Source organism: Cygnus olor, chromosome 4 (assembly GCF_009769625.2).
Source record: "Cygnus olor isolate bCygOlo1 chromosome 4, bCygOlo1.pri.v2, whole genome shotgun sequence".
Taxonomy (NCBI): Eukaryota; Metazoa; Chordata; class Aves; order Anseriformes; family Anatidae; genus Cygnus; species Cygnus olor.
In genome coordinates, this window is record NC_049172.1 from 76,001,232 (window position 1) to 76,028,519 (window position 27,288).

Here is a 27,288-nt window from a genome sequence, read left to right on the forward strand (position 1 = left end):
TGGGGGTGGTATTATATAAATATAGAGAGTATAATGTATATAAACCAACAGGCGTGTAGGCGTGTTGCGTCCTCCATCTCTAACCACGGGAATAACGTCGTGTTGGTGCCCCTGAGCTCCTGTGCCACGGCAGCACCGACCCCGAACGGAAGGATTTGTTCTGAGTCACTGCCTCTAAGCACCAAAAAGCAGGCACAAAGCTGTCTTTTTTTTCTCTTTTTTTAAAAACGTGGGCTCGCAGCAACCTTCCAGATGGCAGAGGAGAGCTTGGCCACTGGTAACATGCCCCTGAGATGCACGGGGGTGCCCGATGTCGGTGTGTGCCCGGTCGCACACGCGGGGACGGTGGCAGAGCTCTGCTGCCCTACAACACCCCTGCGCTGGGGTTTGCAGCGCTGGGAGGTGACGGAGACGCCTTTCCTTTTCTTTTCTCCGTGTCTCCAGGTGGCACAAGCTGCACTCCAAGGCTGGGAAGAAGGAGAAGGAGCGGGGCGAGGTCGAAGTGAGCGTCCAGTTCGTGCGCAACAACCTGACGGCCAGCATGTTCGACCTGTCCGTGAAGGACAAGCCGCGCTCGCCCTTCGGCAAGCTGAAGGACAAGGTGAAGGGCAAGAAGAAATACGACTTGGAGTCGGCCTCTGCCATCATCCCCAGCAGCGTGGGCGCCCTCGACGGGGAGGATGACTTCGATATCGGGGGCAAGAAGTCCAAAATCAAGGGCTTCTTGAAGAGCAAGCTGCGCAAGTCGTCCCTGACGCAGTCCAACACCTCGCTGGGCTCCGACAGCACCGTCTCTTCGGCCAGCCTGGGCCTGGCTGCAAACGCTGCCGAGGTAACCAAATCCCCCAGCAGACACAGCAGCCTGTCCACGGAGCGCTCTGGTAAGAGGATCACGGGTTTCATTCTCCTCCCCCCCCCACCCCCAGCCTTTTTTTCCCTTCTTTTCTTTGTTGCTGTTGCGGCTTTCCTGCAAATCTGTTAACTAATTGCTTACCTAAGGAGCAGCGTCCTGCACGAGCCCTCCGAGACCTTCTCCCTGCCTGCCAGAATGGGGGAAAAGATCCAAAATTTTGCTTTTAACGCCAAGCCTGTGGGCAGACAGCCTTGCGCGGCGGGGCTGGTTCGCGCTGCTGCACGCACACCTTGCGCGCCACGAGCCCGCGCGCCACCAACCCTATGGGCAGTAGGGTGCAGGGGTGGCGTGGGGCCGTTTCTCCCCTGCCACCCCAAAACAGGTCGCAAACACCGGCTCGTGGCGGAGGCCCTCGAGGAGGGAAGCAGCGCGGTGCTGCCTAACGAGGTGCTGCCTAACGAGGTGCTGCCGGCCGGGGGGGCGAAGCAGTGACCGGGTCCTGGTGATTAAAGCAATCCCAGCTCTTGGCGCTGGGAGGGCGGCGATTGGCAAACAAAAAAGGCCCTTGTAGTGAATTAATTCTTGCTGTCCCTTGAAAACAAAATATATGATTAAGTGGCTTAATGGGCTGGAGACAGGCCGGTTCCCGGATGGGGTGGGAGTCCCGGGGTACGCGCTGCTGGGTGACGTCCTGGGCACGGCCGGAGCCAGCGGAGGCACCGGGCTGGTGCCGTGGTGAGGGAGACGGGGAGGGCAGAGCAGCTCTGCATCACCTAATGCGATTCCTCGGGGAGTTTCTGAAGCCTGCTGAGCATTTGGCAGCAGCTGCCGGAGGGAGAAGCAGGCGCTGCGCCGTCCTGGCTTGTGCCACGCAAACCTGGCGGTCGGAGCGGAGCTCAGGGGCTCGGTGGCTTTTGTTCAATGCGAACTCTTAAGCCACACCGAAGCATGAGCCCTTTAAGGAGCTTTTGGATGGCTTCTCGCATTTATTATAGATCTCGGATCCTCTCAGACGAGGGTTTTGTCTCGCAAAGACCCGTGTCTGGATCCCGCAGCGGGAGGTGCTGTGCGTGTGTGTTGTGTAGCTTGTGCAGCCTCGTGCTCGGGACCGGTGCTTTGTGTTTCCAGTAACTGGCAGAGCCTGGGAGGGAGAAAAACGGTGTAATTTTGCAGATCTCCTCGGCGTTTGCAAGTAGCAGATAAGGCTGCTCGTGCCCTTCACGCGGGGCCTCACCTGCTTTGTGTTTTGTCCCTGCAGTGAGGGACTTCTTGCCGTCCCCGAGGCTGACCCACAAGAGAGCGTTCAGCGACGACGTCTCCCAGGTCAGCCCGGTCCTGGAGCCGAAAGCCATCCAAAGCCTGAAGCCAAAGAGCGACCCCGTGTCCCGGTCCTCCCTCTGCATCAACGGCAGCCACGTTTACGGCGACGAGCCTGCATTGCAGAGCCCCACGCCCGCCCCGCGGAGCTCCGCGCCGCTGCCCGTGCCCGGCGGCCCCAGGAGGCCGGAGGAGGGCTTCGGCTTCGCCCCCCTGCACCCGGAGCCCCCCGAAGCACCCTGGGGGGGCTTCGAGAGGACGCAGCAGAGAGACGAGCCCAGGTTCATCCCGTCTCCTCCCAGCTTAGTCCTGCAGGAAGAGCTGAAGGTGTCCACCAAAGCCGTGACCCTCAGCAACCACCTGGGCAGAGCCAGGATGGAGGAGAGCGGCCGCTCGGAGAGCAAGCCCACCCAAGCTGCGGCGCCCTTGGTGGTCTCCGCGGAGGCGCGGCAGGAGAAGCAGGCGGAAGAATCGAGGAAGGAAGAGAAGAAACCCAAAGGCGGCTTCTTCCACCACGGGGGCACCAAGAGCGACGCCGGGGGCAGAGGCCAGGGAGAGAAAACGGGAGGCTCGCCCGCGGCAGGCGACGAGAGGAGCAGGGCCGGCGGCTGGTTCGCGTCCAAGGAGCCCAAAGAGAGCCCCCAGAAACCCAGGTCAGTGACACGCGGGTGTCGGTGCCCGGGCTGGGATCCGCCTGCCCCAACCTCGCGGCTGTGCTGGGAAATGCTCTCCGGCACCGCTGGAGGACCAGCCCCCCTCGCTCAGATGGGATCGTAGTTGGGGGGAATGCTCCCTTGGCGTTGTACACCTCAAAAGGGGGGATATTTTCCCCCGAACCTCGCCTCTCTTGTGCTCCCCCCCCACCCTTGTGCCCTGGTTGGGGAAGGGGAGGTGAATTCCCCTGCGGCGTGGTCGTGCCCGGGCTTTCCGTGGCCTCGAAGGCAACGCAGAAATCTGTTCCCTTTTAATTAGCTCCCTAGCATCCCGAGCAGGACGGGGGACGCAGCGACATGCAATCGCTTTTTTATTGACGTTCCACACCCTCTGCATCGCTGCTCTGGCCCGGGGTGCGGTCCTTTGTTAATCGGAGGTATTAATTAGTATTTCTGAAGTAACTAACCCAGCCCTGCTCTCTCCTCTTCCTATCCCGCCCCAGCCTTCCCTGCTCCCGACTACAAATCTCCGACTGTTCTCCCTCCACGTGGCGATTCATCCCCCCAGGTCCTCGGCCCCTGCTCGTGGCGCAGACGACGTGGTGCCCGTGCCCTTTTGGTGCTGGGTTTGTCACAGAAATGCCCACGTCTGTCCCCAGAGTCCCCAGCGGCTGAGCTGGGGGTCCGGGGCCTGACCGAGGGCACGGTGCCGTGTTATCATTGCTCGGTGGGGTTAAAAGCAGCTGGAGGAAATAACCAGCTGGTCGAATCCAGAGGGCCGATTCGTTATCGGGATTTTTCTGATCTGGGCTGACTTTAACCTAATTTGTTAAGCGGAGGGGTTTTCGTTCGGGCCGAGCTTCTAACGAGGAGGTTTCCTCCACCTAGCCAGCTCCACGCGACTTCAGCTGCTCCGGTGCGCACGGGGCTCTGAGCAGCTCCGGGACAGGGGCAGCCCCCAAAATTGTCACCTTCTCCACCCGCAGGAGGGTTTCGTAGCCGTCGTAGCCTTTAAGGCCAAGGGGTGGCAGGAGCTTGGTGCCAGCCCCTTCCCTCCCGCGCATCCTCGTCGTCCTCTTCCCAGGAGGCTGCAGCTACCAGGAGCGCTGCCTGCTGCGGGTTTGCTTCTGCATGAGGCCAAACGAAGCTGGTCTCTGGGGAAGGACAGAATATCACCGTTCAGGATTGCTTTATTTTATTTTTTAATTTCCAGCTGAGCCGAAGCTTTGCTTAGGCTCGGTTTGCTGTGGCGTGCCCAAGCTCAGCTTTGCAGGCGCCTCTTTTCGGGCGTGATGAGGACCCCGTCCACAAGCGGCTGTCTTATAAGGAGAAACTCCTCCGGCTGCAGGTTTTGCTCCCCAAAATAGGAATCCCTCTGAAGCAGCACGGGCTGGAGGGAACAGATTCACAGGGGCCCCTCCTGGGACGTTCCCCAGCATCCGAACGGGCTCTAATTGCGCTTGGCAATTTTCAGATGGGGAGTAACGAGCTTAAAGTGCAGCAGGGGAGGCTTAAACGAAACGTTTGGCGAAGTCTCTGATGGAGAATGGCGAAGTGCTGGGCTGGGAGCGAGGAGCCCCAGCGTTTCGGTTCGGGGACAGAGTGGCTGAGCACCTTTTGGGCAGCCCGGTAAGAAGCATTTGTCCTTGATGTGGCCCGGGCTGGGTGGTGGGAGCCAGCGACCGAGTCTCGGGTGCAAAAACGTCCTTCCCATCATCACAGGGAGACGGAGAGGCTTAGTCCTGCTTCCCCGGATCTTCCTCTTCCTCAAGCCACTAATTACAGCATCGTTACTTCTTCTGTTATGAAGAACTCTCGCTTTTCTCATTTTCTTCCTTACACTGGGTGACCTCGCAGGCCGGGCCGCCGGTTGGAGCCGAAGCTGTTGGAAGGTTTATTAGGTCCTGGCGGTGCCGGGGTGAACACAGGGGCCGATGCCGTCTGCATTTCAATAATCAAACGCGTGTTCTCTCTCAGGCGTGCGATCGAAGCGCTAGCAGGGCTCGTCTGTGGGTGTTTTGTAGGCGTCCATTTGCATCCGGAGGAGAAGCAAGCCTGCTACTCATTTACCAGGGTAACTTCTGGATCTGGAGACGGATTAACCTTTGCTTCGTAGAGGGAACCGTCCTCTGAATCGAGCAGTTTTATGCTGCAACTTTGACTTAGCTGCAGCAAGGATTTTTTTTTTTTTCCCCTCCCACTCTCCTGATCTGGAAACTTCAGCTCTGCAGCTCCTGTAGCTAAGCAAGCAGCCTCGGGGCCTCCTCGGTGCCCGTCGTGGCTCGGTCAAGTTTCACCTGCAGCGGGCCGTGGGGAAGAGAGCATCAAAAGCCGTCGTGTTTGCAAGACCGGCAGTCTCACCCTGTAATTAGTCAAAAGGTCTGTAATTAGAAAGATGCCTTACAGTTCAGGTTTAAATCAGCCTGCAGCGAAGACAGGCCCGGCACAGCTCGGCTCGAGCTGCCTGCTCTGCAAAACCCCTCCCTTTGTAGAGCGAGGAAGCGGCTGGCTCGAGGCTGCTTTGAACTTCGGGGAAGTTTTCTGTTGTGGGTTGTTCTTGCTGACCCATCGCTGCAAACCTCCCGTGCTTTACCCGGGGTGTTTCTGTCCTCAGCCCTTCTTTACGTGCCTTTGTCCACCGTGCCTTCACCCAGGCTCTGCTAACCCCTGGTGTCTGCGGGGCTTTGATATCAGCTTGAATGGAAGTGGGAGGAGAGAGGGAGGCCTGAATAAAAAAAGGCAGTTTGGTGTTTGCTGTGTTTAGGGTTGCGGTGGTTGAGAGTTGTATGTGAGGAAGAAGCTCAGCAGGTTTATTTGAGGCAAGGCCTGGGGCTAAAACAATCGGTTTGAGTATTTTCAGCCTTTCCCACAACGTTATCAGAGCTCCGCAGGTCCTGCTTCCTGCGGCGTGAATCGGGATGATAAAACGGGGCTGCATCTTGTGCCTGGCGACAGGCAAAAAGAGAAGTTGCGCCCTCTTTTTTTGCAAATCGTCACCGTTTGTGGATTAAAGCCCTTTCCTTCTGCTTTCATGGGAGGAAAACGTAAAACCTTTCCCCACCTGGGTTGTCACTCCTCTTTCCGTAGTCAGCAGAGGCCAAATATTGACCCGACTTCTTCGCTCTTCATCACGCGCTCATAAAAAGCTTCATTTCTGAAATGCTGGAAATCGGAAGAAGGTTTCGGGGGAGCTCCGTGCCCCCAGAACCAGGGCACCGCGGATCACGGCGGCGCTGCAGGCGAGTCCATCGCAGGAGCCACCAGGGTTGCACCTCCGCTGTTCTGCGTCCGCACAAGCTGCAAAACTTCGCATCTGCCTTGGATCAAGCACGGGGTAAAAAGGACCAGGGAAAGAGCTGGATGTCTTCCCTTCTGGCCCAAGGGTGCTTTGGGTGCGCCCCTGGGGGTGCTGCTGCTCCCTCGCCTCACCCCATCGCCGTATCTCCCGAGTCCACGTGCGACACGCTGGCGCTGCTCCCTTGCCAGGAGCCTTCAAGGGTGAAGAGTGACTCTTAAACGCCTGTGCCTGCCCGTTCCCTGCTGGGTGTGTGTTTTCCGGGAACGGACGTGAGGCAGGATGGTGAATCAGGCCCTAAGCCTGCGCCAGCTCAGCCCTGGTGAGACCCATCTGCCTTGGAGCCGTCCGGGCAAGGCACAGCCCCGCTGCCCCCCCCCCCCGCGAGCCGTTAGCAGCTCGCATCTGCTTGCACTCCGACGCTACTTCTGCTTTTTGCTGCTATTTTATGCCTGTGGTTTTGGGAGGGGGGGGGGGGGCAAATCTCGAGGTTGTGTCTCTGTTTTCGTCGGGACGAGGGGCAGCGCGGTGCCGCGTTCCCGAGAGCACGTCCGTCCGTCCTGGGGCAAGGATGGGAGGTTCGTGGCGCTGGGAGCGGTGCCCAGCCACCAAAACCCCGTCTGCAGGTGCTGGGGGGGACCTGTGTGCCTCAGGGGCTTCCGCCCCCTCCCCGGGCAGGGGCATGCATTGGGTTCCCAGGCTGTCCATGGAAATCCTGGCCCCAGGTGATGGGGGCACGGCTCTCCTAGGGCCCACAGAGGGATTTTCCATCCCCCCTTCAGCACAGCTCTTAACCTCGGTGCATTACAGCTGGATTCGAGCCCTGCCCTCTCCAAAACCCTGCTTTTTTCAGCCCAAGTGTGGTTTTCTTTATCTGCAGAGCGCAGTTACCCCCCCCCCACCCCCTCCTGCCCATGGGCTGGGCCGGAGCTCTGCAACCGCAGGGCTGGGGTGGCTGCACCGAGCCTCAAACCCAGGCTGCGAGCCGGGGGGGGCAGATCCTGCACCGAACGAGCTGTTTCCAATAGACTTTCCATCCGGCGGTTGCTCAGCAATATTTTCTTTTTCTCTTTTTATTTTTTTTTTTCTGCTGGGAGGCTAAAATGCGCCTGGGAAGCGCTGCCAAACAAATAAACGAGGGCAGAAAGGTACCCGCTATTTATTTTGGCTGGCGGAGCGGCGTGCTGGGGATGGGAGGAGGTGGGTGAGTCAGCAGAGATCTTCCGTCGGGCTGCTGCAAGCGGAGGTTTCCCTCTAGAGGAGCGTGCCGTCCTCAGCGCCGCGCTTCCAGCGTCCTTCCTCCGAGAGAAGCAGGGTTTCTGCAGGATTTCTGCTCCCGGGGAGCGCGGGTCTGCTGCCAGCACCGGGCCGGTAACCGGAGCAGGGAGGTTAATGCTGGTTACTGGTGTAAGTGGTGCGTTGGAGAGCCAGGGGGTGGATGCTGCTGGGAGGTTGTACCCGAGAGCAGCTCGTGCAGCCCCTGAGCGAGCCCCGGCGGGCACCAGCAGGAACGGGGACGGGCGGTGAAAATCCCCCTTTGGCAGGGGGTTTTGGAGGAGGGATGTTCACCAGGAAAAAAAAAAATAAATAAAAGATGGGCTTGAGCTCTGGTTTTACACATTCAGCTTGGCGTGGCCTGGTCAATGCCCTGAAGCCGTTTAATGCTGGGGCCTGGCGGAGCTGGCTGGGTCGGGCTTTGGTCGCTCTTCCTGCGCACCAAACGCTGCTTGGGCAGAATCGTGGATGAGGGAGCTTGGTCTGGAGCACATCACTGAAGGGTACGAGTGTGAACAAGGAGCAGAGGTGGGCCGGTGGCGTGCGGAGTCTCTCCGAGGTCTCGTCTCTTGGCTTAGCCCTTGCTGCCTCCGTTCGCAGCCCCCTGGGGGGGTCTCTGCTCGAGTTAAGCCCCTGGGCTGCCAAAATCGCTGTGAGCATCCCAGGGAAGCTGCAAGCGGGTGTTGTGGTGCTGTGCCCCGTCCCTGGGTGCGGAAGGGGAACTTCGCTGCGTTTCCTTCGGTTCCACCCGGGCTCCTGCCGCAGATGAAGGCTGTTCGCGGGTACCGCGCTCCTCTGGAGAGCCTCAGTTCGAGGGAGATCGGAGGAAAAGGTCAGCCTGCAGCAAGTGGTGAAGGAGAGCCCGCGGCTAACGTGCGCCCAGCCGAGGGGCTGGGAGCCACGCAGCGTTTGCACGGGTTTGCTTCCTGCCCGGGGACGTTTCTGTGCCCGGCACACCTCCGGCGTTCGGGAAGGCGTGAGAGTGGAGGCACCGCTCAGCGCCAGCAGCAGCCTGGCGGTCTTTGGGACGGCAAGCAACAAACAGAGAGAGTTTGGGACAGCTCGGTGGCCCCGTCTCCCCGTGCAGCCCCTGACACGCTGCCTTCTGCTGCCTCGTGGCCATTGTTGTGGGTTTTTGGTTTGTTTTTTTTTTTTTGTTTGTTTGTTTTTGTTTTTTTGGAAGAGCACAGAGCGGCGAGGACGCTGCGTGCAGCGCCAGCGGAGGGGCTGCCGGTCTGCATCCAAGGCTGCATCCCCTTCTCCCATCGCTTCTCCTGGAGGTTTGCTGTGTTCCCCGTGAGCTTAAAGCACCCAGGAGGAGCTGGGCGGCTCAGAGACTTGTCCTCTGCAGTGGTGCACGCCTGGCTGCCCCCGGTGGGTTGTCCTCCCCGTTACGTGCCGGGGGGAGACGCGGAGACACGATGGATGGACGGGGATGGGCACCCGTGCCACGACCACCACTGCTGCTGTGACAGCAGGAGAGGGCACCCACGAGCTGTCTGTGCCCGCAGCGCTGAGGGAGATGCTGATTTGAGCGGAAAAGAAGGGTTTTTGGGGGGGCTTTTTGGTGCCTGAATGATTAGTTCTGCTAAGCAGCAGCTGGCAGAGTGTCTGGTGCGTGCCGGAGTTGGTTTGGTTGCGTGCATGCGGGCAGATGCCCTTCAAATGCCATCTCCGAGCTCAGAACTGACACCAATTTCGGTGGGTGGTGAGGGATGGCACCTCGCGTGCCCAACGCTTCCCAGCTGGGCAACGAGGGAGCTGAGGCAGGATGAAAATTCCGGGTAAAACCTGCCCGTGGTGGGAAGGAGGAGCAGGAGGCGCAGGAACTGCTCTAAGAGAGCCTGGCCGCTCGCTGTGTGCGCGACCTACCTTAAACGAGGGCAGGAAGGAGGAGTTGGTGGGGTATTTTTGGGCTTGCAGCGGGGCTTTGAAGCTGCCAGAAGAGGAGCAGGGGGTCCCTCGCCCTGCTGCAGTGGGAGCAGGTCCTGATGCACCGTGCACCGCTTGCGGGCAGAGGCGTGCTGCCGGCACGTAGCCCTCTGCTTCCAGGACACCTTCACGAATCGTTAGCGTTTGCCTCAAGGTGGCATTTTGGTGCTTTTAAATATTCCTAGTTTTTTTCGTGTCAAAACCATCCGTAATAACAGGTGAAAATACTTGTCCAAGCCACCTTGCCGTTGAGCAGGGCGCTGACAGTGAGGCGGGCTGATGCCGCGATGGGTCCGGGCTGCACGTGCCCCGTGCGTATTGGCAGAACAATTCCTTTATAAAACTTCTTTATTCATCCTCGATTAAAATTTGATGCGCCCGGTGCTGGCTGATCGATGTCCGCGTTTCTCCCAAGCCGAGAGCAGGGTCGCTGAAGCTCCACGGGGAAAAGGAGCTGGTTCCGAGGGGGCAGACCAAGACCTGCACCAGCTCCCCCAGCTCGTGGTGCTGAGCATCACAGGGCTGGTGCCCGCCCGTCCCGTCTGCACGAGCAGCCGGTGCCCGCGTCCTGTTGTCTCGTCCCTGCGCTGTCCCTCGCTGGCTGGGTCGTTGCAGCAGAGCCTTGGGAGGGCTGGGGTTAGGGTCACTTCCACCTGCCCGTGGGCTTTTGGCCAGAGGAACCTTTCTAGAGCCCCCGGACTGCGCTCCCCCTTTCCACGAGGACTGGTGGCTGAAAAGTAGAGAAGAAAATTGTGTTTATCCCCCTCCAACGATCCTCCCGTGAGGACTCCCCTCACCTCCCAGCCAGGCCTGGCTGTGCCGTGGCCGATGCGGCCCGAGGTGGCACCGCTCGGTTACGGGTCGGCGCAGCCCCACGTAGTGCCCGGCCCCGTCCCAGCACGGGTAAGTCGAGGGGCAGGGAGCGCTGCGGTCGCGGGGTGTCCGCGCCGTGCCCAGCACAACGTGAAAACCTTCAGGACCCGAGGGAACGGCGCGGGGCTGGGACAGGGGAGGGTCAGGCTGGGTGTTAGGGAGAGGTTCTGCACCCAGAGGTGGTCGGGCACTGGGACGGGCTCCCCAGGGACGCGGTCACGGCACCGAGCCTGCCGTTGAAGGAGCATTCGGACAACGCTCTGGGTAGGCTGGGAGAGACTTGCTCGTGTGCTCTTACCCCAGCCCGGCTCCCCGTGTGCACCGGCAGGGGACAGAAAACGAAACGAGTTCTTGGGCCGCAGGAGGTGGGGAAACCTCCCCGGCTCCCGAGTCGTAGGGCTCGCTGAGGCAGGAGGGGGAAGCTTGGAGGACTGTTCGAGAAGGGCCGCCCTTTCCTTGTCGTAGTGCATGCCCTGTCCACGCACTGACTCCATCGCCATCGCTCTGCCTAACCAGAGAGACGAGCGTGTGTCCGAGCGTTGCGTTGCTTTGAGCCGGAGCGTCTGTCGTGTGTGTGGTGTGTGTGCTTGCAGCCCTGTCACGGCATTAACCAGGAGGACTCTTTTGTCTTCCCTCCACAGCCTGGAAGTGTCTCCTCAGGTAGAAACCAGCTCGGCTGCTCCTGCTCCTTTTCCTCCCCGCTCCCCTGCCCGGTTTCCTCCCGCCGCCGCTAGCATGCTGAACGCTAACCTCCCTCCCGCTGCTGGAGCCAGCCAGCCTGGCTGCTTGTCCCCTACCAACCCCTTCCTCAGCTCCCTGCAGAGCAATCCCTTCTTTGAGGACCTCCTCGCTGACCAGGTACTAAATTCTCCTTCACCTACTCACTTTTTCTCTAGTTTCCCGCCTGGGCCGCATGCTTCAACAGAGGTCGCTGGGAGCTTGTGTTCCTCTGCGGATTGCAGTCCCTCTGCCTCCCTCAGGCTCACGGACCCGGAGAGGGATCCTCCAGCCCAAAACGTTGGCGTCCCCGTCCCAGAAACCACTCCCCCGTCGCACGGAGACCTTCCTCCTCCGGACGAGCAAGCCGCCGCCGGTCCTCCTCCCCTCTCGGAGTGGGACGCCACCTTCGACGCCTTTGCCACCAGCAGGCTCAACCCGGAGCCGAAGAAGGAAAACTTGTTGGCTTCGGTGGCGGCGGAGGGCATGGCCTTCATCGACGATCCCGACGCGGCGAGCCCCACGGACGGAGCGGCCGAGAAGGGGGCGAAGGCTTTCGAAAAGGCCGAGCCGCAGACCGGCAGCGAAATGCCCCCGGCTCTACGGTCTTGGACGAATTTCTCCGGTTTGGACGTGGGGGCGAACTTGGTGAGCACAACGCAGGAAGCGACCGTGATAGAGGACGTGCTGAGCCCCGTGTCCGCGGGGTCGGGGGGGAGGAGGAGGAAAAGCAGCACGCCGATGGTTTGGGCGCCTGCGTTCTCGTCGGGAAACCCGGGGGAAAAGGAGGCTTCGGCGGCACGAACTGCTGAAAAACGCGGCGGGGAGGACAGGGACAGTAACGAGGAGGAAACCTCTAGTGCGGGGGAGAACGGGTGGATGACCATCGCCACCGAAACCGCTCCTGATCCGTCGGAGAGCACCCAAAGCATAGGCCAGGAGAGCGCGTTCGGGCAGCGGCCGTTCCTCAGCGAAGGCACCTTCGAAGCGAAAAGCGGTCCTCGCGCCGCCGCTTGCGTCCTGCCCAGAAGCAAATTCCCCCCCGAGACCGCCTCCGAAACGCTGCCGGGGGGCAACGTCGCCGCCGTGCCCCCGCGGGTGCTCCCGGAGGCGGCGGTGAGACGGTTCCCCGCGGCCCCCGAGCCGGGACGGGACCCCCAGGGCGCCGGTGGCCAGGAGGAGACGTTCGACATCAGGACCTCGGTGTACCGGCTGCAGGCGAGCATGCGGCTGGAGGCTGGCGAGGGCCGCGTGAGGCTCAGCTCCGACGTTCGCGAGAGGCACGTCGTCCTCTCCCCGTGGACGGGTGTGCGAGGGGAGCAGGAGGAGGACGCGGCGCCCGGCTCGGATGCGTCGGCGTCTGCGCCGCCCCCCAAACCTCCGAGGTGGTTCGCGGCCGCGGGTGGCGGAGGGGACGGCGAGGAGGAGGTGTGCGACCCGAAGGTGAGGCAGCAGGGCGGCGAGGAGCGGCGGGAAGGTGTGGAGGGTCCGAAGGGGGACGTGGAGCTGCCGAGGAGACACCTGCGCGGCGAGACGGCCGTCCCAGCTCCTCCCAGCCCAACTGCACCCGGGGCCGCCACCGCCGAAGCTGCGCCTGAGATCCCGGCCTCTGGGGATGCCGAGGGTGCTGCCACAGACTCAGAGCCTGACGTGGGGGCAAAAGCTGCGGAGCTGGCCAAAGGGGACACCTCTCTGGGGACAGACCCGTCGGAGATGAGTGGGGAGGATGTGGCCGAGCAGTTTGAGACTTGCCTGTCGAAGCTCTCCCCGGAGAGCTGGAGCCAGCCAGCTTTACCCCCTCTATCCCCGGGGCCGGCAGGCGGTGCTGAGTTGGAGACGGCCGCGGAGCAGGAGCAGTTCCCCGAGGAGCTGAGTGTTTCAGGACTAACCCCGTCTTCCAGGCTAGACTCGGGCCAGCCTGAAGCCTTCTGGACGGCTCTGGAAGAGCAGGAGGCGGCGGGCTGTCCCCAAAGGTTAGCGCGTGGGCACAGCCCACCCCGGCCGGAGCCGGCGTGGGGGCACGGTGCGGGGCGGCGCGGGCAGGCTCAGGGCCGGCCATCCGCTGGCGAGCCCGAGGGGCCGCGGCGCCGGTGCTCGGCCGACGGCAAGATAGACTTCAAGAAGGCTGACTTCTGGAAGCCAGAAGCGGAGGAGAGGAGCGAGCAGGATGCTTCGGTGCCGGGCAATCCCTTTGTTCCGGCAGTCAGCCCCATTGCCCCGAGCAACCCCTTTGTGGAGAAGCCACCAGACAGCCTCCCCGCGCAAGCCGTGCTGCCCGAAAGGCTCGGTCGGGGCTTCAGGTTCCCCCAGCTCCCCGAGGAAGCCCTTCAGCAAGGCTTCCAGCCCACTAACCTCCCCAGGGAGCCGCTAGGCAAGCCTCCTTCCCTGCATGCCAGCCAGCCCTTGGCCTTCTCCACCCCTTTCCTCGTGGCTGCGACTAACCCCGAGCAGTTTGATTTCCCCTCCCCTGTCGCGTGCCCCGCCAGCGGCGGGGTCCCTGCCGCCACCAGCCGCGCAGCAGCAGCCCAGCCCTGCCCTTTGCTGCAGTCCGGTGACACACAAGCTTCAGCGCTCGTGGTTTTGCCCAGGGAGACACAGCCAGCTGAGAAGCCCTTTTGCCAGCAGACGACCAGGTGAGCACTCCGGGGAAGGCGAAGGGTGTGTATCTGGTAGAGGCGTAACCCCGTCTCCCTTCTGCTCCTATCGGGGACCCCCCGGCTCGGTGTCGGCAGCTCCCGGCCGTGCTGACGCCACGGAGGTGCCCTCCGTCTCCTTCCCCTCCTGATCAGTACCGGTGGTCCTCGAGAGCCCTGCCTGGGCAGCCCAAGCCCTCAGCTCTCTTGGATCTCGGTGGGGAACGGCCACTGGTGTCCCCTCTTTGCTCTAATCCGGGGCGAAAGGTTTGACACGCCCGAGATCTGCCCCAGCTGAAAATGCAGCCACAAATTGCATCCGCATTTCGCTCGGTGCTGATTTTGGCTCCATCATCTTCCCCCTGCTTGCAAACCGGGTGCCTTTCCCGTGGCTGCCAGGAGAGCTTCCAGCTGTTAGAGCTCTCGTGAGCTCCTTCATGGCATGTGCACAGCTATTGCCCCTTCCATTAATTCAGCTTTGGTTTCTTTCCTTTTAAAGCAACCTCCAGGTACTAAAAACTTCTCTCCATAGCCAAAATAAAAATTAGCTTCACCGGGGTGGTGGCAAAATGCCATCTCCCACTCCCTTCTGCCAAGGTGTCCATCGGTAAGGAACCAAGCAGGGCTTAGCCATGGGGCTACTGGGAGGGGGGTACCGTGGTGGAGGAAAGAAAGCTCTCTTCCTCCTCCCAGGTCTCGTGCTGGTGGAAATGCTGTGAAGTGGAGAAAGGTGCTGAGTTTAGGGCATGGAGTCTTTGCTCTGTGTCCTTCTATATTTCTTCTGGCTTCCCTGGTAGCCCTTCCTGTGGTGGTAGCCCTTCCTCGGGTCCTTCTGGGCAGGAGAAGGTTGTCCCAGGCTCCGGCTTCCCAGAGCACCAAGGGTCAGGTTCCTGTGTTTGGAAACTCTCACGGTTTACACGGGGACCTGGTTCTCCTAGCAGTGATTTGAACAGCCTGCAACAGAAGGCAAATGGAGCTTTGTGGGGGTGCTGAAATGATAAAATCCCTTCCGGCCCAAGAATAACGTGGGTAATGTTCCTGGGGAGAGAGAGGACAGGAGGATGGGGATGGTAGCAATTACCTGAGCTCCAGTCCTCCTGCACAAGGATCCCTCCTTGGCATGAGGCTGGTGTGCAGAATGGTGCTGGGAGCACAGACCAGCAAGAGGTGGGTCTGTTAAGTGATTTTTTTTCTTTATCGAGGCCAGTTCCTTAAATACTTCTTAACTGGATTACTCATTCTCTATCAGATCACCTTGTTCAAAACGTGCAGGCAGCAGGTGTCCAGAGTCGTGTTAATGTTTCATGGAAAGAGAAGTGTCCTGCCATCCCAAAGGCTGAACTCGGGCAGGGAGAGAAGCGCAGGGCCAGGACCTCTTTGCCAATAGCGTGTGCTCACAGACACCTTTGGACACCCTGTGCAGCCGCTCGAGGCCTGACTGGCTCGTGGGAAGGAAGGGGGCTTGGATCTCATCGTGTCGGTGCTGGCTTCTGTCACCTTACGTGTCTCAGAAGTCCTTGGGCATCTCAGATCCGGTTCCTCTGCCTGTGAAGGCAGGGATGGCTTGGATCTTTGGTGTTATGGTTCAAGGACCTTGGAAGAGTTACCAGGGTCTCTGGGGGAGGCTCTGAGTGCGTTACAGGGCTGGGGAGACGTGACTAACTCTTGTGGGGGAGAGGTGAGGTCCCCGTGGTGGCACCTGCCTTTCCCAGAAGCATCTATGAGCACAGTCGAGGCGTGCAGAAAAAAGGTATGGTACAAAAGAGGTGGAAGGACAAAGGAAAGGCTTCAAACCTAGCGCAGGCAGAAGGGCTCAGCTGGGACACAGCCTCTTCTTCCACCGGCGAGAGGACGCAGCGGTGCGTGGTGTGGACGATTGAGTCTGGTGTGATGGGGTGACGTCCCCCTCCTGGTGGCCGGCGCAGCTCTCTGCTGGTCGTCTCGTGAAGGCAGCGGGTAGACGTGTGTGTCTGCGAGTGACAGCGTCCTGCCTGGTCCCATTGCGGTTCTGCCTCCTCTCAACGGCTTCTTGGGGGCCAGCCTTGAAGACACAGCTGGGGAACGGGGAGTCCAGAGGAGCACGTGCTCTTCCCCAGCCCTTCTGCAGCACGGGAGGGCTCTTGCCGCAAATCCAGAGCAGCTGAGGTAAGGCAGGTGCTTGGAACATCAGCGGCAGCACTGGGGTGTGCAGGGGCTTCCCCTCTTGGCCCTTTGGGGAAGGGCAGGAGGGCGCCTTCGCTGCCGGGAAGGTGGCTGCGGTCACGTCCCCTGGTGCAGGTGGGACCTGAAGGCCAGCCCGTGGTGACGGGGGGGTTCCCCTGCCTCGGAGGAGCCCGGCAGCTCCTCACTGATCAGGGGATGTGTGACGGTGGCAAGTGACGGCTCTTGCAGGTGGCAGGACTGGGAGTGTCACGGGTGCTGAGGTTGTTCTGCCACCCGTGCTGAGGGCGCAGCAGAATTGTTGTTGTTTCAAAATGAGGCTTCAGGTCCACTCACGTCCCAGCCTTGGTGATCTGAATGCAATTCCCGTGGAGCGCTTGGTGCTCGGAGAGTGGTTTGCCACATCCACATGTAGATTCAGGAGAAGAGTTGCTTCTCCCGAGTTTTTTTTTCTACCCCTTTCCTTCTGTAACCCCTCTCTGCAGGGAGGTCTGGCCCTCGGGTGCGGTGTGCTGCAGGCACAGCAAGGAGAGTCAGGCCGGTTTCCTCGGATTTGTCCTTTGTTGCCTTGTTCTCTGTGAGGAGCATTTTAATGGGAAGATAAAGGACTTAATTCCTAAGCTGCTGCGGGGAAATCCCCCCAGACTTCGACTGCACTCAGCAGCGACCTTGGGAGCAGCGCTGGAAGCTGTGCCGCGACCCAGCGAGGCTTGCTCAAGAGCAGGGAGAGGGGCCAGGGTCGTGCTGCCTTCATCTTGAGATGTTTCACCTCAAAGGCGTTAGTTCTCATCTTATTTACGGTCACCTGGAGACACAGCGGTGGATTCGCAGATGGAAACGGGTCCCACATCTCAGCAGACCCAGCGGGACTTCGGATGGGGCCGTGAAACGACCTGGGTGCTGCTGGCAGTGCCCTGCTACCCGACCCTGTGGATCAGGCTTCTCCTGCTGCCAGGAAGCAATGGCAAAGAATGGGATAACGATTTTTTTTTTTTTTTTTTTTTTAGTGTTTTCCAGCTCTGCAGAAGTTCGTGTGTTCCCACTGGCAACAGGAGCGAGAGCTGCTCGAGATCAGCCCTGCAGTGGGAAACGTCCCCCTGCTACCGAAGCACATCCCGGTTATCCCACTGCCATCCCAGGGCTGGTGCTGGTTTCCTTTTTGCCGAGCGGCCTTTGAGTTTGGCGCAGGAAAAAAATGCCTTTAGGTGTTTGAAATGGTTCAAGTGTCTGACTGCCGGCAGGCTTTTTGTTACACGTGTGTCTCCTGCTTCTGCAGCCCTGCTCCGTGGTTCGGGCAAGCAAAATCGTTACTTCTGTTTTTTTTTTTTTTTTTAAAAGGACTGGGAAGGAACATCTTTCAGGATTTGTTCGTGGCCTCTGGTCCGCTCTGGTTCATCCTCACACATCTTATGTAGCAACAAAAGGATGCAGCCAGCTGCTGGGAGGCATCGTGCTGCTTACCGTTACGGGTGAAAGGAGTTAAGGCAGGGCACTGAGTGCTCGAGGCCGGCGTGCAGAACGGTGATTTCCCCAGCCCTGACGTTTCAGTGGGCTCCCACCCAGGTTTGTAGGATCCCTCTCTGTCTTTCCAAGCTGCGTGGGACCTGTCCGTGCAGCTGGACAGCTCTGACAAGGGGTGTTAATGGCTTGTCGGAGCCGGGCGGTGTTACCGCCGCTGTCCTCTCCTAGAAAATGGGAGACAGGAGGCGGCGGCGTGGTTGGAGAGCACGTTAGATACGAAGAGAACTTCTCCCTGTCAGCACGATGGGGACGTTGCGTGGCACGTCCTGATCCGCCACTGCTGACAAGGCACAAGGACACCAGCCCTGGGGACTTGGGGCAGACGCCTGATGTGATGCCACCTCCGTCACAGCCTCGCCTGCCAGCTCTGACCCGCAGCGGGGCTGAAAGCCGCCTGCTCTGCTTTGGAAGCTGAAATCAAGCACAGCCAGGCACTGACAGCACAAGAGAGGCGTCTGTCAGCCTGGCTGGCAGCTCGCACGGTAACTGTGGGTGTTCTTCTGCCTCCCACACCTCGTCCCACCGACGCCTGAGGTCCCTGTTTGTGAAGACAGGCTGTGCTTTGCCTGCCTCGCTCGAGAGCTGAGGCCCTGTGAACGCAACATCCCCCTTCCCCTGCAGAATTGTTCGGATTATAACCCTTTGTAGGGTGCCTGCTGCTCCTGAGGAGTGCAGAGGCTTCCTGGAGGTCCTGGGTAGGTTTTAAGATCTTTTTAAGATCTTTTCATCCCAAGTACATCGCACAGGTCTGTCCGTTCCTTGCAGGAAGGTGCTGTCAGGTCACTTCTCTTTCCATCGTGCTGAAAAGCAACGCACTTCGTTCAATCTTCTGGGTAAAGGGTGAAGGAAAAATGAAAGAAAATGTAGTTTGTCTAGAGCTGACATAGAAGGTGCGTTCAGACCCACTCTCCTTGCCCTCCCTTGTGGCCAGTGGAAGGGGGCAAACTTTGTGGTGGAGCCTGGCTGTTGGGCTGGGACAGGGCAGGAACTGACGCACCGTGGTTCAGGATCATGCTGACACGTTAGTAGTGACTCCAGGCACTCGTCTGGGGGCTCCTGGGTGACCAAAGGCCCATCCCCGGGCAGTGTAGCAGCCCCTGGTTACGTGGGACCTGGGTTAAGCTTCCCGCGGCCGGGCCAACACCTGGCCGCCAGGAGTTTCACCCTGGGGCTCCTTGTCTGTGCAGGTCCCATCTCGGGGTGGAAGCAGCGCTGGAGAGTGCTGTGGGCTCTGCAGGGCGCTGGCTCTTCTCTCCTTGGAGCAGGTGAGCTTTGAGCAACACGTACGCAGATGATTTAGCTGCGTGGAGGTGACCAAATCTGCTAAGTGGGTCCCGTCCTCCTTAAAACCCCTAGGGACAGCCAGCGGCGTCGCTCCCCAGCTTGTCAGGATGCTAAATTCCCGACCTCCTTGTTCCCCTCAGCCCTCACCCGGTGAAGCCCATCAGCGCTGCGGTGCAGGAGGCCCCCGGCGAGAAGAAGCAGCAGCACAAGTCCAGCCTGACGGCGGCTCTGAGCAACGGCCTGGAGAAGCTGAAGACGGTCACCACGGGCAGCGTCCAGCCCGTGGCCCCGTCGTCTCACCCGGAGAAAGCGGACTCCAAGAAGTTGAAGGTAGGAACCGATTGTGAAGGTCCGAGCTGCGTTGCCACCTGCTTTGCTCGTGGTGTTGCGTAGTTCTCCCGTCGGCTTTGGTCTGGGTTTTTATTGTACCATACGTGAGCAAATCCTGGTCATCTGCAAGCCGTGGAAGGTGGAGGATGTCCCGGCAGCTGCCTGACTGAGGGCATGAAGGTTTTTTTCTCCCGGCAGAGGGAGGATGCTTCCTGGAGCCTCGTTCAGATGCTGCTTGCCTGGCTGTGTTTCAGATGGTGGTGTGTTGAGGCAAGCAAAATCTGTATCTCACGGGGGTGCCTTCCCTTTCCCTTTGTCTGCTGCTGCTCCGTTTGCCTCCCCAGCTCAACGAGTAAAATGCTGCTGCTGGGGTTCACGTGGGTGGAAAGAGAAGTGCATCCCTGCTGTACCCAGAAAGCCCTTCGTGGTGCTGTGGGGAGTGCACGCTGTGAGTTAGGAGCGTCTCAGCTCCTCTGGGATGAGCTCTGGCTGGGTCCTGCTGCCCTGCGCTGCTTCTGCTGAGAGATCCGACCGCCCGGGGGCTTTCATCCCATGGGAGCTCCTGGGGGCTCTTTCAGCCCTTAATTCTCTTCTCGGGCCATCACCCAGCCCTGCTGCTGGGGGACTGGGGAAAGAGGAGGAAGCCCCAGAGCAGCTAATGCCGTGTCTCATTTTGCCAGGCTAATGGGCTCCGTTGTGCCCATGCCTTTAGCTTTTAGCCGTTTGGGAGGTGCATCCAGGCTGTACGGGCCTGGATGTCCAGGCGGTTGTTCCACCTCCTGTGTTTTTGCACAACCGATGGCATGTGGGCGAGCTGCTCTGGGAAGGTGAGACGTGGTAGCTGCAGGACGTCCCATGCTCATCAGGTCGGATTTGGAAACGAGACAGACGCAGGAAAAACTAACTGCTTTGGGTGCTGCTAGACCTTGCAAACGCTAAAGGGGGCGGTGGTTTTGACTCGCTGAATGTTCCTCTTGGTTTCTGCCGCAGGATCCCACCGTGCTGGACCAGTCCGCCAAGTATTACCACCTGACCCACGACGAACTCATCCAGCTCCTGCTGCAGAGGGAGAAGGAGCTGAGCAAGAAGGAGGAGCACATCCAGGAACTGGAGAATTACATCGACCAGCTGCTGGTGCGCATCATGGAGCAGTCCCCCACGCTCCTCCAGATCCCACGGGGGGAAGCCAAGACCAAGTAACCTCCTCGCGGAGCCCAGCAGCACTTGCCTAGAGCACTTCTCCAATAACCGCGCTGCAAACATCCCTGCACTCCCCCCCTCCTCTTGCAAGAGGGCTCCAGTGGCTTCTGTTCGCAGAGTTTAGCAGGAAAGGTGGTCTGCTCCTCCCCAGCCCCAGCTTCACCCAGCTCCTGGGAACTATAGGGTGGGAGGCTGTCCTCCTCCGCCCTATGGGGAGGAGCAGAGCCCTCCGCGGGAGGCAGATGCCTCCTGAGGTTCCTGTGCAAGTGGCACCTTCTCAGGCACTCATCCTGCCGATGCTTCAAGTGGTCCGTGGACATTCTGAGAGCTGGAAAGCGGCCACCTCGCCCTCGTCTTCGTCATGCTGCTGCTGCTCTCCTGCCTACAGTCTTCCGCGGTCTCTTCTCTGAACTGCTGTGCCCTGGCCGATGGGCAGGGCTAAATTGGGTGAAGAAATTGGGGATGCTTGAACTGGGTGAGGGTCTACCAGCCCGTCACTGTCCCCTGAGTGTGCTCAGCAGGGCAGCTAGGGCAAGGGGCCGCTGTCGGATGCTGTTGTGCACCGTCGGTGCTGGGGGAGAGCTCCTCGCACGCCGCCCGGCCCTCCACCCGTGCGTACAAACCACAGGTGAAATTTCGGATCAGTATTAACCCCCCCCCGGCCTTGCGTCTGCAGGAATTGCTTTCCACCGGCTGCCCCCCCCCCACCACCGACTTCGTGTTGTCGTTCTCAACGCAACAGGAAGATGCCATAGGGACCGAAGCTAGTGTGCAAAGGCTGCCTGGCTGCCCTGCCACCTCTATGCATGACATCCCCGCAGGTCAGGCAGCCGCCCGACACACGCAAGCACATGCTGTGACGGCTAGCGACCCGGCAATCAACGCAGATCCCCTTCGAGCCAGTATTAGTCCCAAAGCAGCTAGAGTTCTATCACATCTACGCGCCCGTGTCGGGTCTCGGGCAGCTTGGGCCCACCCTTAGACGTCCTAGGCGAGCTCTCTCGGGAGTTGTGAATGCTTCTTGCTAACTTGGAGTGAGCGTGTAAAGGCTCCCTGAACGCTTGGTGGAGTAGCTGTAGGTGGTGACAGTCTGAGGCTGGTGAGCAACGCTCCTGGCCCCTGGAGTACGGCGCAGCTTTTGGTTTGGAGATGCTGGGGAAGGGCACGTAAGAGGTGTTGCTCCCTCTCTTCTTGTGCCGGTGTTTTGGCTACAAGGTGCCCGTGCAGGCGGAGGATCAGTGCGTGTGGGACATGAGCTGTCTCAACGTGCAGGGCATCTTTTCTGTAGATCTTAAAAAGTTCCTGGATTTTTTTAAACTTCATACTCTTTTTTTTTTTTTTTCCTTACTTGTTTCCGTGTATACCGTGACTGAAAAATTGTGCCTTTCGCAAAAGAACAGTGGCAGTTTCCTACCAAAAAAAGGCTCTGAAATCCAATTTCCAGCGCAGTGTAACGTGGCTTGGCCAGCTTTTGCCTGCTAATTCGAACTAGGTGAGTTTATTTCTAAAAGCAATCAGCAGAGCCTTCCCGTCCCTGCGGGCTGTTTGCTTTGGTCTTCGGCAGGCAGGCTGCGTGGACAGCTCTGTGACAGGGGCGATGCAGATACTACGGGATGATGCTGAGCGTAGGGCATGGCAGATATTACAAGACAAAATTCAGCTGCGTGAAGACAGGAGTGGGTCGCGCTCGCAGCCTGAGGCTGTAGGAAGTAGGAGGTATCAGCTTAAAAGGGGATCTGGCATTGATGGCGGCGACGGTATTTGGTCATATCTAGCTTGCACGCCACCGTAATAAAAGGAGGATTTGTGAGCCTGGACCTGCCCTTGTCCCTAACAGGGAGGTAATCTGGGGTTTTGCACCTCTCTACCTGCGTCTTTCTGTTCCTCCTCCCTCCGTGTGTCTCAGATGCGGGGACTTGCATTTCTGGTGTAAGGTGTGAGGGTCTGAGGGAAGATGTTTCACTCTTTATATAGAGAGAGAGAAAAAAGAAACTTCTCTTTGCCTATATAATCAAAATCTCCCATGGCCTGCGAGCAGGGTTCCCTTTCTGGGTGCCCGTGTCCTGTAGAAAAGCCTTCCCTTTCACCTGGAACCGGGCAGGGAGTTGTGGACAGCTGGAACGGCGTCAGGAGAGCTGCGCAGCGTGGGGAGGAGGGCAGGGAGAGGGGGCAGGGATGTCGAGCAGTAAAAGCTCACGTCAAAGGGACGTTACTAGGGGACAGAAAATTACACAGGGCGGAAGTCCTGCAGTGTCCACGCTGGCTCCGCTGCTTCCTTGGACTTCTCCCCGCCACAGGCGCTCCCCACACACAAGTGCCGATGTTTTTAAGGAGCTTGCTGCGCCTCCTCCCTGCCTCTCTCCTCCTCTTCGCCGCGTCTAACCGCCTCCGTACGCCCCGCTCTGCCTTAGTCAGCTCTGCCTTTTCTTCCGAAGCTCCGCTGTTTTGCACTTTAGATCTTCAAGTCGATCTCAGAGCTACGGAGCGCCGTCTCAGGTGCGCGGCCTCTGCAGCAACACGTGCTTCCTTCTGCCACCTGCCCGCTGCGCGCCGCATGCTTGTGTTTAGGAGGCATCTGACAGGTGCTCGTCTTCTGTTTCTCCACCCCACCACCCCGAGAACGTTCCCTCCCCGCAGTTTTTCTTCTCTGCATAAGAGCAAGCAAGCTTGACTACACCGCGCGCCAACGCTAAAGGCAGAGTCTGTGTGACTTTGTCGCTAAAACCTCGAAGTAAAACCTCCAAGCCACCCGAGGGACCGGTTGTGGGGACCTCGATGTTTTCTCTTAGATGCGGGGGGTGAGAGAAATAACTGGCGGAGATGTTCTCAGGTTGCTCACGTCCCAGATCCATATTCAGTGGTTATCTGAAGACAGGGAGGCGAGCAGTGCTGCGCGGCGTGCAGGATGACACCCGGGGCTCTGTCGCCCGTTGCTGAAAGGAGCAGACAAAAGGATTTTAACGCAGTCGCCTGGGCCAGCTGCAGCGTTTCACTGGTTTGGTTTCAACCACAGCCGTAGCAATAACTCCGTATTTTGCCTTTTGCATCCTGGTCTGTCCTTCTTTTTTCCCACATTCAAGCTGTTTCACAGGTTTTCCGCAGGGTTTGCTCTCGTCTGCTCTGTTCTGTTGTCAGCCCACAACTGGGCTTCTTGCTTTTAAAGAACTCTGGCCGAGTGATTAATTTTTGTGTTTGCTGCCCCTTCCGGCCCGGAGTTACGGGACGGAAGACCAGCCGAGGTATATCCTTAAACTGGAAGAAACCTGAAGGGACGTGGGTACCGAAGTGTGACGTAGACCCAGCCTTACGACTTGTCTGTGAAGAAAGAGCCGCGCGTGTCGTGTGTTGTAAACGTGGGGTGGAGAAACATCCCCAAAACGGGAGAGAGAAGTGTTGGGGTTCGGGGAGTTGTTGATTTCCCTGTACTTCGCGTACGTGGGAAGTGGGTTCTGTGTGTTTCATGTTTTAATAGTTGCAACTAATGTTTATAAAGAGCTTGTTATTTACGTTTTAAGCACTTTAAAAAAAAAAATAAATAAAAGTTGTTCAAGCTGTTCCTAGATACTTCTGATTTATTGACAACAGCGTCTGTGCTGATAGCACTTGGACAGTGAGTGACATTTATCTGTTTATTTTCTGAAGGAGGAGGCTGGTGCCCAACTTCTCCGGCAGCTTTTCCACTCCGATGAGCATCATTAGCAGTCCCAAAGCACCCGCTGCCGTGTGGCTGGGAGGGGGTGTTGTTGCTGCAGGGTTACCTTGAGTTCCTCTCCAAATATTGCCCCTGCGTGGCTTGATGGCTGCACCCAGAGGGGTGTAAGCCCCCCGTTACCTTTCTTCCGTGTGCTTTGCTGCTGTGTCTTGTGCTGAGAGACTGCAGGAGCTCGGCTCGGGCGGCCACGCTGCCCTGGGGGCTCGGATCTGCGGCTCCCTGGCTGCTGACTTGGCCAAAATGCTGCGGGAGCGTAGAGGCGGTTGCTGCATTCCTGAGGGTTTGTGGAAAAACGGCAGCTGAGGAGGGGAGGGAGACCCTAACAGCACGGTGCTGGAGGGAGAAAGAGCTCAGAAAGAGCTCGTGTTGCAGCACAGACACCAGAGTTCAGCCTCGGGGCGCTTGGTGAGGACACCCGGCTCTGTTTGTGCCACTGCTCACGGGAGCACACGGTTTTTACCTGCTCCTCCTGGGCACGAAGTGCTTGTTTCTCCCCTCTGTGCAGCAGACATTGGCTCGGCAGAGGGCTGATCTGCAGCCCAGACCTTTGCCTTCAGCTTCTGTGCCCTAATCCCACACACCTGTTTTACCTCTCAGCTGTTTTCCTTCTCCAAGGCCTGCTTTTTTCCTTCATTCATGCCCTTTCCTTTAAAAAAAAAAAAAAAAAAGCCTCCATTAAGCTTCAGTAAATGACTTTGCTATAAGAGGCAGAAGAGTTTCGTTAGCTCTAATCCCGGTTTGTTTTTCACCCAGCTGGACCGCGGGCCCGGCACCTGCCCGGGGGGGATCATGTTAGCCCCGAGAGCCGGGATCGGCTGGGGGAACTGTTCAGCACGCCGCCGAGCGGGATCAGGGCGCTGCTGACCCGTGACCCTCTGAAAGCCTATCCTAAATAAAGGCAGCCCGAAATGACGGGGCTGGTCGGGCTGTCCGCCGGTGGCAGGGGCGCACGGGGTGGAGCAGAGCGGCAGTAATTAGAAGGCAGGATCGCTGGGCGTCTGTCGAGGAAGAAAAGAAAGGAAGGATTTTAAGACGTTAGTCCTGCTAAAGCTGACAGGATGGCTCTGAACCGCTCTGGCGGCTTGGAAGCTTCCACACACTGACTCGGGACTAAGGCAAATGGTTCCTGTCCCTGCAGGAAGAGCTGGCGGCGTTTGTTGTTCGAAGCCTGAGTTTTGCAGCCCGCCGCAAGTTTTCTTCAAAATCTGGCTTTACAGATGGAAGCCGACAAGAAATGTTCCTGCGACTTTCTCCCAGAGCCAGCAGGCAGCCCGGCTCTGCACCCAGCTGTCACGGGCGGGGTGGCTGTCTGAGCCCCCCAAATCTCTCTTTTTGCTTTCCAGACAAGTTTGCTCAGTGGCTGGGGGCTTTGTCGTGTGTGCGTGTCCCCCCGCCAAAACGGGAAGCAATGTCAATGTTGACTTAACAGTCCCTGATCTAGGGAAGCAAATCCTCCCCCCCGCCTCCTTCCCCAAACCAGTGAAACGCGAGTTGTCAGTCTAAATGGATCTGGTTAGATTGATATCAGCCAAAGAATTGATATTCTTTCTGGTATTTAACCAAAAAAGTGATAGTCTTATGTCACTCCAAATGTGGTTTTAGATAAACAGATTCTCTCCCCTCTGTTGTTATAAAACATTTAGTGTGTCAACATTAGGGATTGTATCAATTATCTGGCTCTCCCTGCGATAGGAGGGAGGGGGATTTCCCTGGTATAGAGGCTGAGAGATTTGGGTTATAATCCATATTTATTGCAGAGCCCTAATGATTTTCCTCGGTTAACTTCTGTGAAATACAGAATAAAACCTTTAGAAAAAGAAGACTTGTGTTATAAAATATCAGTCATAGCAACAGGATTTTTTTTTTTCCCTTTTAAGACAGCATTAGGGCTCCAAGCAGTGTTAGACCCTGCCTAGAAGAAAGCAAACCCTAATTACACACCATTCTTTGGGATTAGGACTGATACCGCACCACGAGGAGTGGGTAAGAAGGGCAGTAGGGGCCTGTGGGGTCAAAATGAGGTTTAAGCCACGCAAAACCCTGTCCCGGTCGCACAGCTGGGCCAGCAGGCAGCGAGTGCTCACTGCAGCGGGGTTTAATTAGAGGAAGCAAACCATTAACTCTGAGGACAAGGTACAAGGGCAGCACTGGGCACGCAGCAGTAAGCAGAATTTGTTGTGGGACCAGGTCTTTGCTCATCATCTGTCCATTCCTGGGGGGGGGGGGGGGGGGGGGGTCACGTTTTTGTGCTTTCACACAGCTATGCAGAGAAAGGGCTAAAAGGGAAGCGATGTGGGAGGCCGGCAGCCTGCAACTGCATCAGGCTTGTTGTGGGGGCAGGTTGGTGCAGAGCAGGGTGCCCAAAGAGGTTGTGGAGTCTCCTTCCCTGGAGATATTCAAAAGCTACTTGGACACAGTCCTGGGTACTGCTCTAGGGGACCCTGCGTGAGCAACGGGTTGGACCCAATGACCTCCAGAGGTCCCTTCCAACCTCAGCCAGTCTGGGGTTCTGTGAAGGAATGGGTTCGACAGTATCTCTAATGGAAAAGGAACAAGAAATGAGAAAATGCCCTTTCTCTGTTCCAGTCTGATCCTTTCTCGTGCTGGTACAAAGGGTACGTGCACTTTGGCGTGCTGTTTTGGGCTGTGTATCCCAGTTTCTGCTCCCACTGTGGATTAAGGCTCACGTAAAGCCAGGTTCACCCCTTCCCTTCCCACATAACCTGCGTGACACCACGGGACTCCCTCAAACAAACATGGCCAAGGGGCTGTGGGCACAAAGTGAGACCAGACAGAGTGGTGATGAGACAGCACGGGGCCTCAGGGCCAGCACGAGCTTCAGCAGAGCCTCTGACCCACTGTACGACCAGCTCTGATGGTTTGTATGCTGTGGTAATGCCGTGAAGTATCGCCCTTGTGACAGGCATGGTGCTGGGTCCCTTTTCTGCCTGGAGCTGCAAGAGAGATTTGAGATTCAGTGAAAGGGATCAGTGCCGAATTAGCCTAAAAAATGAAGAATGAAACTGGTTTTGCACGTGAGAAGAGAGCACCAAACATCAGCAGCCACAACCATGAAGCAGAGCAGCAGCATCCCCAGAGCAAAATGTTCTGCTGTTTTTTTCCCTGTACAGCAAATAAATAAATAAATAAAATCAGGTATATGGTTTAATTTCTCTTTAGCTGGAAATTCTGGTTCTGACCTGCTCTATAATCTGCTGCTGCACCAAGCCTTCCTCTTATACCCCGACCGCATTCCCTGCTTCATCTGCATCTTCAGGGTCGTCACCGGCTCTCTGCTCTTCCTCGGAGAATTGATTCTAATCCTCTAAACAATTTCAGCGGCATTTGAAGGGCCGGGCATTTCTTATTCCACTAATCTAGAGAAGAGGATTCCAGAGATTGCTTCATACGCACCCCTTCTGCTCCCAGCCCCACACGAACCTTGCCTTTATCTCCACAAATCATAATACTGATGAAGCCGATAAGTAAGCCTGCATCAAAGTAAACTTATTACTCCCAGGTTTCCCATTCTT

The 27,288-nt window shown here is 58.2% G+C and overlaps 1 protein-coding gene across 4 annotated transcripts in view; it reads left to right on the plus strand.

Annotated features, from left to right (window-relative positions):
- Positions 1 to 23,595, plus strand: part of RAB11FIP5 (RAB11 family interacting protein 5) — a 32,097-nt gene extending 8,502 nt beyond the window's left edge. The window contains exons 2-7 of one of the 4 annotated variants that reach the window (XM_040555311.1): positions 445 to 881; positions 2,112 to 2,823; positions 11,095 to 12,888; positions 18,417 to 18,494; positions 18,654 to 18,843; positions 19,834 to 23,595. In XM_040555311.1, the coding sequence (XP_040411245.1) occupies positions 542 to 881; positions 2,112 to 2,823; positions 11,095 to 12,888; positions 18,417 to 18,494; positions 18,654 to 18,843; positions 19,834 to 20,043 (3,324 nt within the window). In that variant the 5' untranslated portion in view covers positions 445 to 541 and the 3' untranslated portion in view covers positions 20,044 to 23,595. Of the gene's footprint in view, positions 1 to 444; positions 882 to 2,111; positions 2,824 to 11,094; positions 13,549 to 18,416; positions 18,495 to 18,653; positions 18,844 to 19,833 lie in introns of all 4 variants that reach the window. The other 3 variants (XM_040555310.1, XM_040555312.1, XM_040555313.1) reach the window with 3 other exon arrangements.
- Positions 23,596 to 27,288: the final 3,693 nt, after the last annotated feature.